Genomic DNA, 11611 nt, shown 5'->3' with positions numbered 1-11611 from the left:
TACGACATTTCTATGGTGTCTCGGCGACTGGTAAATTCGGGTGAAATTGATCAGTAGGGTGAAATTGATCACTGTGTCACACGATTTTATTTCCCTCTAATAGAGCACAGAAATCAATGCAACCTATGTAAATGAACGTTGTTTGTCTTATCTACTGTCAAATTTCAGGTTGTGAAGCTTTTTGTGTTAAGGAATGAACATTCTATGAAAATAATAGAAAATTCCATAATCGTGTTCTGTGTGGTATTGGCAGACATCAATAAACTTATAGTTTTAAACAAGGATTTGGACATGGTGTCAACCTGAAAATTTGTAAGGATGCTTGAAATATATCCCCAAAACGAATTTTATCATCAAAATTCGTACCAATTTCTTCATTTTGTTGTAATAATTGATTTTTTTTATAGATATCAGGAGATTCCTTAGGAAATTCTGCGGTATTGTTGAAAATTAATTGTTTATTATTTCCATAAATTTTACATTGTTAAGAATTGGGCAAGCATATTTGGATTCAGGAGGCCCGAATTTATTAAGTAAAGTTGTTTTCAAAACTAACAATAACTGTTTTGACAGGTGATCAATTTCACCCCGAAATGGAATTCCTTGATTTTTCATTTTAGAGACGATTTCCAGCACTAAAATCACAACTGTATAAAAGTTTGAGTATATAAACCAATGAGGCTCACCGTCGTACTTGTTTTCCTATATTAAGTTGTTTGGAATTGCCAAAATCATAGAAATAGACATGGCAAACAGTGAAAAGTGATCAATTTCACCGGAAATTAAGGTACTTGTTTTGTCAAATTGGTGGTTGAAAATCTCGCCGGGGCTTTGGACAGCTTTCTGTGCGACATCGCATACTTCCCTTGGGCTGACATCGCGTCAGAACCCTGTTGAGTTTCTACTCGACACTCATATGCATTTCGTTGCTCTACGACGACTCGTTCTCCGTTGCTGCTTTTCGAGCTCTTCTGGTTGACCAGTTGGATGCCAAAATAAGTCCAGCAATTCCGGTTGGAGGATGCCTTCCGGTTCACTGGCGCTCCGACGACTCAAGTCGGTGAAACGCTACCTACTCCGACGAAGATTTCCCCAGCGTTGGGAGATCTCTTGAAACGATGCTATCCGGACAGATGTCGAGGTCAGTCCTGCGATTCCGGTGGAGGGAAACTTTCGGTTCACAGGCGTCCTGACGACCATCTGCCGGCGCTGTTTCGCGAATTACTCAGCTGGATCCCAGAGGTAAATTCAGCCTACTTCGACTCGTCGTTGGTCGGCCAAGTGCCAGGGTGAGTTTTGCAATTTCAGTTGGCAGCGAGGACATAATCTGCGCTATCCCTCTGTTTATCGTATTCCATGTGCTGTCATGCTGGCACATGTTCTGAACGATGTTGACCGGGTTTAGGAAGCTTGTGGTTTATGACATTATCGACTTGTGGTTTATGACATTATATTATTTGGACAGGCTGGACAACGTGGAGACTTTGCGTTTCCGAATCGGTTCAGATATTTCCGGAAGCATCCATGGCCAAAAACTTTGTCAGGAAAAAGTTAATTTCTCCATGTTTCCTGGTCCTCCACATGGACACGTTATGATTGAGCCTGTGGGTTCACCTTTTTTCCCCGAGTTTTTCCACTCCTGCTGCCACTTGGCCATTGTAGCATACTGCTCCTCAGCCAGAGTGATGCAGATGGGGATCAGTCCGGCGATAGTGCACACTGCCTCCTACGATATAGTGCGGTAGGCACTCGCCACTCGAATAGCCATGAGCCGTAACGTACCTGCCAGCTTCTCTCGATTGCGTTTGGTTGTCAACGCTGCAGTCCAAGCCAGGACACCGTATCTCAGTACGGAAGATGATATGGTCGCCAGAAAACGCTTCGTACTGCTTCTTGATTGTCCAAAGTTGGGCATGATCAAAGCTACAGTGTTAGCTGCTTGCGCTCCCTTTTTGCAGGCATAGTCGACGTGGCTGTTGAAGTTAAGCCTGTCGTCGACCATTACTCCAAGGTGCTTCAGAGAGCGCTTTGATGAGATAGTGAGTCCTCCGACGTTGAACTGCTGAATCACCTTGCAGTTGCTGTCCAGCTTTACCTCCGTTTAGTGACGATCCAACTGCAGCTTGACTCCAGTCATCCTCGATTCAATGATGTTTAGCGATTCTGCCGTCAGCATCTTCACCTCCAAGTGTAGAACTAGCCCTCGTGTGTTAAAATACACTCAAATAAAGATTTAAAAAAAAAAAATCTTCACCTCCTCCGCAGTCTCGCCAGTTATCGCAAGAACGACGTCATCTGCAAGCCCGACGATCTCGACTCCATTCGGCAGTGTCAATGTTAGCACTCGATCGTACATCATATTCCACAGTGTTTGGACCAAACATGGATCCCTGTGGAACTCTCGCCTAGAACTGTGATTGACATCCGTCCCTGGTTTGTGTCGTGAATCAGTACCCGGTTCTGAAAATAACTTTGCAGAACTTTACACAGATATTCGGGGATTCGCTTTCTTTGTAGGGATGTTTCGATAGTCTCCGAACTGCCACTGTTGAACGCTTTCATAACATCTTTCGTTACCACTGCGCAGTGCCGATTGCCTCTCCTCTTCTGCTTGGATGCTTGCTCAGCGAACGCGATGACTGTCCGACTAGTATCCACCGTCGAAGTCTTTTTACTTAATCCGAACTGCCTTTTCGATAATCCGTTTTCACCTTCCGTGGAGATCGGCAGCCTGACGAGGATGACCTTCTCCAGAAGTTTACCAAGAGTATCCAGCAAGCATATTGGTCTATATGACATCTGGCTGGGAAGCAGCCTTCCGCTAGACTCTTGTGCAACGCTGTCCTAAATATGTATGGGAATGTCAAGATTGCTGCCCTTAGCGCTACGTTAGGGATATCATCTGGACCGGGAGCTTTGTTCAGCTTCAATTCCCTTGCGTATGAAAGAGACCGTCCACTATCAACTTCAGTTTGTCGGGGCACATTTCAGCTGTTGTTACTAGGCCGCGAGCCGAAATGTGCCGAGATAAGGATGGTGGTATGTTGCCGGATGAACGTGAGGTTATTGAAAGGTGGAAGCGGCACTACGACGAACACCTGAATTGCGCAGAGGCGGAAGACCAAGGCAGCAGGAGTAATGGTTTCATCAGTACGGCGTGTGGGGGAGACATGCCAACTCCCACAATAGGTAGTTGGATTGAACATAAATACGTTGAAGACGAAATATCTGCTGACTGGAAGAACCGTGCGCGATAAAGTTCGATTTGGCAGACGTGTGATGATCGACGGAGATGAGTTCATGGTGGAAGATTAATTTTTCTACTTCGGATCATTGGTAACGATAAATTCAAAGACGTATAATTGTCGGAAGTCCACAAGACCTTTCATTCGGTCACGTTTTGAAGGACGTAGCGCCATCAAAAGTAAGTAAGTGATGACTACTAGATCCCTATGAGAGCCTTAACAGATGTATTCACAAAAGTATCCATAGGATTATTGTGAAAAATCTTCACAAATGTTGTCAGAGAAGACTCAAAACAAGTCAATATAGAAGTAACCGCAGGTCGTCACATATATTTTCCATTGGAAAAGTTTCACTGATGTCTTTGAATAAATGTTCACAGAAGTCTCCACTGAAGTATCAACAAATTTATCTACGAATATCTCTACAGTCCCCATAGAAGTGGACACAGTCAACAGAGATCTTTATTGAATTTATCTACGTAGAAAGCTCTACAAAAGTCCACAAGTTTGCCAAAACGATTTCCATAAAGGGTTTGACATAAGTGTGTACGCTAGTCTTCAAACAAGTCTCCACAGAAAGCTCAAAATAAACGGACCGTACTGGTCGATTACTTTTGCTGTTGTGGCTTGGTGGAGAAAGATCTTGGTGAATTCAGCATTGTTTTTTTTTTCATAAGGGCTCATCTATTTTCATCGATTTCTCTTCATCGGTGCTCTCTTTGCGTTATTGCAGAAAATTCTCTTTTCGTAACATATTTTTGTGCTGTAGGATAAAGAATCACTATGTCTTGCTTCATTACCGAGAATTAATACAGATTTCTATAATTTAGTGAAGATATTAGCGAAAGACAGGATCGATGAAGAGAAATCGTTTTTGTCAGTTAGACCCTTATGCAGTTACAGAGTAGAATTGTAGGGTAAGTGTTCCCTTAGTTGTGGGTGTTCCTATAGTTGCGGTAGTGCTGTTTTCACTTATTTTATTACATTAACCACAGAACCGACACTGCCAATCGACGTTTTGGCTTGTTGATACACGGATAGTTGAAAAGAGCGTTCAAATTGCTTCAAAACTGATGAAATATCACTAAAATTGCTAAAACTTTTCTTGCTTGTACCAATAGTTGCGGTAAAGTGTTCCTATAGTGGAGGATCCCATAAAAAACCCACGGATACCACAACTATAGGAACACAAATTAAAGAAATACCGCAACTAAAGGAACAGTGTACCAATAGTGGAGGTATTATTTTTCACTGACATGCCGTGGATTACTGCGATGAAATCATTTTTCTCATTAAGTCAAAGGTCGTTACTTCCCGTTGCAACATTAACATGTACATTAATTGCGCTTATTGCATTAGGGCGGTTAAACGAAGTTCAATCGTTCATAGTACCTCCACTATTGGTACATCTACCCTACAAGAATGATGCAAGAATGTCAACTGAAAAAATGCCTCATAACTTTCATAGGATTTTTTGTATTTTGTTTAGATGCCGTGGCTCCTGTAAATGAAAAAAAAAATTGCGAAGAAAAGGCCATTGGAAGACAAAATCGTGCGAACCACGAAAATTATTCATGAAATCATGAATACCCATATTTATGGCACTCTTTTCCATACAAAATAGGATCATGAATATGGATGTTCATGATTTATTCATGATTTTAGGAACAGATTTTTTTCCGTGTATGAAAATTACGAATGTTTGAATGGAATAGCTTGTTCAACCTATGTAGATGAAGTGGTGATAATTTTTGGAGGAATTTCTTTCATCTCACTTGGAAAGTACAATCCTGTCATGTCTTTTTATTTTGCCGATAGTCTACAACATAAAACTTATCTCATCCAAGACGCTCTTATCGCATCGCTTGCGATATTTCTGACATTGACCCTGTTCGCCGAGCTGCTCCGCCTTGTAGAACTCTGGTGGTAGACCCTCGTCAGCCGAGGAGGATGGACTATTTGGAACAAAGATATTTTCAGTGATATAATTACAATATAATTTTATGCTTATATTTGATAACAAACCTCAACAGAATGTGCATAACATCACCAATAATGCCATTGTGCTCTCCCAATGGCATTTCGGCCGCTTCACAAATAGCCCTTAGGAGACACTTTTTACCATCCAGACCGGTTCTAAAATTAATTAGAAGCCATTACATCACCTTCGGTTTTCAATGTTTGGAATCACGAACCTTTTCAAATGACGTTCAATCGCCCGATAAGCTTTCTTGCGAGTGAAATTCGGCGAACGGTTAGCAAACGCGTTAATCAGCTCTTCCGGATGTTGCGTCGGTTGACTTGAAATGGTTTCGCCTTCGATTTGCTCGGTGGTCGTAGGAGTTTCGACCACTTCCGAGTCACCATCCAAGGAACGATGGATGAAGATTGCTGGGGAATTGAGCGGTATTCCCAGATCTCCGATGATCTGTAAGAATTAAACAGGATATCGGGATTGAGTATTCTAATCAATCTCTTTTGCATAAAATATAAACAAAATGAATAATTAATGTTCCATCACCCATTTTTATCTCACACTCACAGAACCGTACCATCCTTTCCAGTAGACATCTGCCATGATAGGCACGTTGTAGTTCGTTTCTACCAGGAAAGCATTGAACACATTTCTGCACTTATTTCCGACAGGAGTAACTAACGAACCGGATATTCCCACTTGAGTGTCTTCAGTGAAAATCAATCGCTTCATCCTTGTCGGTTTCCTAGACTTCACACTAGATAATCCATAGATTATTCTTATGAAAGTAATGACCACAACAGAAATCACGTGGTAGTACTTCATCGTTTTGAACTAAACTGGATTCCACACTTCACTTTGTAGGAATGCACTAAGCAAATTAGGTCACTGCACTCTTCCTAATTAAATTATCACTCAAAACTTACCACGTTGAAGAATCCCTCGGTGAAAACGTTGGATTGAATTGGGTTGTTGTAGTTTCCTTCGAAATTGTAGGACAAGAAGATGTTCCTGTCTGGGATGCCAAGCGGAAGTGCGATCGCCACAATGATCTATAAATCGTACAAAGACCATTAGTCGGCATTCGTTTCATTCACGAGTTTCAAACTTGCGATCACTTACACCCTGGGCAGCATTGTAGGGGAACATTAGCGACCGTTTGGATCGTTGATGAAGATCCGACTCACTGGACATCATCTCCGTGGCGGTATCGTTATGGCTCAATCCGATGGAATCGTTTGCGATCATGGCCACGATTATCAACGTGATGACCCACAATCTTCCTAATGTCTTCATTTCGTTGCCCGGAGTTCCGTTTCGATTGATGATAATGGTGGACAGAACGTTCCACGGTGATGTCTCAAAGCGAACTGGAAATGGTTCCCATTACGGCAACGAACGGTGAAACACAATTGGGAACTAACGGGATCGATGGATTGTCTCTAATTTAATTAGAGTCCGCGAGATCATCGAAACCAGCAGATGCTGCGTCGAATTTCTGACGTTGAATGTTTCCCAAACCGGGAGGTGATAATGAACGACCTAAATGAGTACACGCGGGATGTTTTGATCCGGATTTGACGATCTGTGCAGCACCGATTAGCTGATTTATGCTTCACGCAAAGCGAGATCTATCTCCAAGTGCGAAGCTCAGAGGTAGCAACGATGAACGTCATACATTACATTGACACCCCGGGAATGCTGCAATCGAGCGACGACGACGGTAGACAATCTTAACAGCCTATCTTGGTGCGCGCAATTCCACTAATTTATTACCATATCTCCGGTAGATCTCAATGCGAGCAATGCGGCGGACCTCGCTGCGGATGATTTGGATTTTTGCGATGCGACTCGCTAAAGGGGTTTAGATGGTTCATCGGTGTGGTGAGATCGTTAGGGAGAGTAGCTATAGCATGCCTCTTCTGTTCGTCAGGTGATTCGGTTTGTACCGGCCCAAACTATGTGATTGAGATTGGAATCATTAACTTTTAATTAGCGATCGCCTTTTTACTTTCTTCCTGATGAATAAGGAGATGTTAAGCAGGGGCCATGTAACAATTCTTGGAATGAGATTAAGGCATTCAATTCTGATTACTATAGATTGTGATACTTTTCAACAAAATAGTTTACACTGCGGAACACGTTTTTGTCTCAAGCACCAAAATACTGCTATTTAGTAAAACATGGTGCATCCATTGTAGTTTTCAAAAATATCATAGCACGTCTAGTTTTTGAGATATTCATCGTTTAAAATGCTAAATTTGGCTATTTCAGCCAACTTGCATGCAAGTTTGTCAGCTTGTATGGCAATTTATTCGCTTAATTTTTCTCAGAACTCAAACTTCATGTGTATAGCAAGTATTATCAACAAAGTTCAAAATACTTTTGTTGCTCAAAAGTTATTTTTTGATGGATTCGAAAAGTATTGTATTTTGCCATATAAGCGAAACGCAAAATTTTGTATGGAGACTGCAAGCATTTTGGAAAAATCGATTGAATCTAAATTTAATCGTTCAATTTCAACCAAATTAAATCTAAAATGAAAGTTAAAGTCCTATTTTGCTTGCTTAGGGGATTAGATCCCAAAAAAGATTGATATATCATACTTCCAATTTTATGTAAACATCAATAAAACCAGTGTGACGTGCTGGAACATTTCTGAGAACGGCATCAGATTCAGCAACCCCAAATTTGCTAGAGACACATAATTTGATTCTTGAGACACGCAAAAATGTCATTTTTGTTACGCTGTGTTACTGTATCATAGTTACACGGTGCCCCGACAGACCGTTATTATGCAAAAAAAATGTCCATCAAATCTGAGTACAGAGCTCGATTCCTTATATTATTCTGCACCTCTGGGCAAATTTTTAAAAAAATCCCTAGGAGGAATCTCAAGAAATCTTGATTTGAAGTTTTTGACTCAAAATTCCGATATGAACCTTATTCAAATTACGTTAGAGCACTGAAAAAACCTACAAAAACACTCGAAAAGTTGATCAAACTGTTTTTAATAAGTAAAAAATAGATACCGTTGTTATAATTAGAAATGTTTACAACTGATTTAACTTACCGGAGTGGTTTAAGTATGTTTTTTGTTTCATAGTTTACTAGTGTAAGTTTAATTGAGTGTTGTTTTCTACGTTAAACCGATTGAAAGGTAAAACAAATAAATTTACAATTAACAATGTTGTTATTTCGGAAAACAAGGATCTTGGAATAAATGTAGCACTATTATTAGAAGGTAAGGCATGTGATTACATCATAGTCGATTAGAGCAAGTATTAAACGTTTGTTTCCGATTTGGAATGATTTAGTTGCTCTGGTACACCTACGTCAATATCTCAATAAACTTACGTGGATTTCTTCCACGAGGACTACCTGATTGATGCAACTTTTTATTCCGGCATTCGCACTAAATGGCCAGCTCAGTAAAGTTTGCCGTATTTTATTCACTTAATAGTCTTTGCCCATGTTCTTAAATAAGTATGGTTAGAGAGCCAAGAATCAGTGTTTTATGCATTCTTGCATTCATCGTTGCTCTTTTTGGCATTATTATTGAAAACACCTTTCAGTATTGTATGATAAAGGAACGTGAGGTGTTTTGGCGAAGTTATTAACGAAAGGCTGGATCTATGAAGCCAGTTAAGCTTTTATCAAGCAAAAGTGTAGAAATGTCGTTTCTCTTTGCAAATTGCGGGTCCTTAAGCTGGTTACGTAACCCGTGAAAGGAGATGTTCGTAGCCAGAATGCGTGTTTTTACTAAACGAGAAGTATCATTATCACACGTCACAAGTGTTCTATGGCTCTTCCACAACTTCAACTACATCCCCATCAAGTACTGTCTCAGCACCAACACAACTAAGGCTGTTTATTTCTCTTTATGCAACCATATACTTGGCAGCTTATCCTAGTTGTCCCTCTTCAAAATAGTAAAAACTTGTATACTTCACTGCGATCGATTCCAATAAAGTCATCAAGGAATATATGCGACAAAACGCAACATTGGACAGTAAATTTTGAAACTCATATCCTTTTTATTCCATGTTATTTACAAAAAAAAAGTGGGCACCTCGTAAACAATTCTCACACTTAATTGTATTTATTAGCTTAATTAGCTTTTCCTGTTCCTCTTAAGATATTACCATATTCTTTTTAAGTCTATAATATAACTTGCCATATCTAGATTTGCGTAATTGAGTCGAACGCGACCCAGAAATCAATAAACAGATTGACGATGGGTTAGAAATGGTTGCAGGTTTGGAGAATGGAAGTCCTAGTGATGTTGATTGTTGTGCAGTATTTATTGAGAATTTCTTTGAAGTTGACCCTGAAGTTGAGTTGGGTGTAGTTGAAATCCTGTTGTGGCTGAGAATGTAGAACAGGATATTTTTTACGTAGGATCCTGTGGGCAATACTCGGTAGAAAACTAGACGTAAACATCAAATTAGTAACAGATATACAGAGAAGCAAATTGTATTAAGATAAAAAAAAAATACAGCAGACTTTAGTGGGCTGGTCACTTAGTTGGAAAGTCGAAAAATAAGCTGCAAATAAATAATATTCAGCATTGAATAATCACGTTTATCGAACATAACATCGATATTATATTGAAACTAATGTCTTAGATTTCATTCTGTCATTCTAAGCTTACTGGTTTAAGCCATGTAAAAACATACTTAAGCCACACCGGTAAGTTAAGTCAGTTGTGAATATTTCTAATTATAACAACGGTAACAATTGTATACCTGTTGAGAACAGTTTGGCCAACTTTTTTTTAGCATTTTTGTTGTTTTTTTTAGTGCTTTTACGTAATTTGAATATGGTTTATATTGAAATTTTGAGTCAAAAACTTCAAATCAAGATTTCTCGAGATTCCTCCTAAGGATTTTTTTAAAAATTCACCCAGAGTTGCAGAATAATATAAGGAATCGAGCCCTGTACTCAGATTCGATGGACAATTTTTTTGCATAATAACGGTCTGTCGGGGCACCGTGAGTTAACGTTAGGGCCCATGGCAACCCGACCAGTGGACTACAACAGAGTTGTAACAGATTTTTTGTATCAAGCAAGCACGTGTTTTTTTTAACAAAATATGTTATATTTTTTTTTCAAAGACATTTTTCATCCATGTTTTCAATTATCGGTGTAATACATTATATTCAGCTAGTTTGATAATCGTTTCAAACGAATGATTCGCTTATGAGCTATTTAAATAAAAAAAATGTTGTATTTGGATTGGAAAACGCGACAGATTTTACTCGCATGCCTGCTTTCAAAAATATGTTAAAAAATTAAGTTTGGTATTCAAATGTTATTATGCTAAGAATCGTAATGGAAATGTAGAAGATAGGTTTTGAAAATACATGCAAGAGATGAACAAATATTATGCTTAACGTCGTTGGTCCGAAAATAATTCATCTGAATAATATCTGGATGAACTGGCAATGGCAGAATAATGAAAAAAAAATTTGACAGGTTGAAGACAGTTATTTAAATATATATTTATATGTTAATAGTTAAAAAGCGAAGTTAGTCGCATATCCAAAATTATCAAGGCCAAAATGGTGGACCTTAGGAACGAAGACTTTTCCAAAAATATCCGCTCTCTCCCAGATTGTGCTAGGCCATTCTGGAAGATGACCAAAATTCTTAAAACCAAACCCAGGCCAATTCCACCGTTGATCTCATTAGACAACACTGACTCTAAGGATCGCTTGATAATCCCTGTGGAGAAGGCCGCTGAGATAGGTCGGCATTTCGTCAGCCCAAACAATCTAGGGCTAGACATTCCTAGCCCACACGAAGCTGCTGCCTCCGAACATGCAGCTAACCTACACCGATCTCCCAACGACTTCTCGGAGGAGTTGGAGATCACTGCTGGCGAATTGCTGGCCTATGACAAAACATCCAAAAACACGAAGGCCCCAGGTTTCGACAACATCCTGAACATGGAGCTCAAGCAATTGAGTCTCCAGTTCTATCAACATCTCCGACTTAGCTATTTCCCCTCGTCGTGGAAGTCAGCAAAAGTCAGATCCTTTCTCTCCCAAAAGCTATCGACCCATCAGCCTTTTCTCAGAGTTAACAAAGCTTTTTGAAAAAGCGATCAACAGACGGCTGCTTTCGGCAGCTGATCAAAAGAACATCTTACTCAAGGTTTGGCTTTTGACGCGGTCGTTCAACCAACCAGCTGACTCGAGTAACAAACATCCTCAGATGGAACAAGTCTCTCGCCAAATCCTCTGCCATGGCGTTGCTCGATGTTGAAAAAGCATTCGTCAACGTCTGACATGATGGCCTGGTGTACAAGCTGCACCGATACAATCTTCCCACCTATTTGGTGAAAATCATCAAAAAATATCTGGTTGACAGTACGTTCAGGGTTGCT

The 11611-nt window shown here is 40.0% G+C and overlaps 1 protein-coding gene across 1 annotated transcript; it reads right to left on the bottom strand.

Annotated features, from left to right (window-relative positions):
- Positions 1–5039: 5039 nt before the first annotated feature.
- On the bottom strand, positions 5040–7251 carry LOC5572060. The gene is made up of 5 exons (XM_001653769.2): positions 6343–7251; positions 6147–6272; positions 5441–5673; positions 5271–5381; positions 5040–5200 (listed from the first exon to the last, which is right to left on the bottom strand). Exons 1-5 carry the CDS (start codon positions 6514–6516, stop codon positions 5065–5067), a joined length of 780 nt encoding a protein of 259 aa, XP_001653819.1. The 5' UTR covers positions 6517–7251; the 3' UTR covers positions 5040–5064.
- Positions 7252–11611: the final 4360 nt, after the last annotated feature.

The sequence above is a fragment of the Aedes aegypti genome, chromosome 2 (genome assembly GCF_002204515.2).
Source record: "Aedes aegypti strain LVP_AGWG chromosome 2, AaegL5.0 Primary Assembly, whole genome shotgun sequence".
Taxonomy (NCBI): Eukaryota; Metazoa; Arthropoda; class Insecta; order Diptera; family Culicidae; genus Aedes; species Aedes aegypti.
The sequence above is the reverse complement of the archived record's forward strand: the minus strand, read 5'-3'. Positions and strand labels throughout refer to the sequence as shown.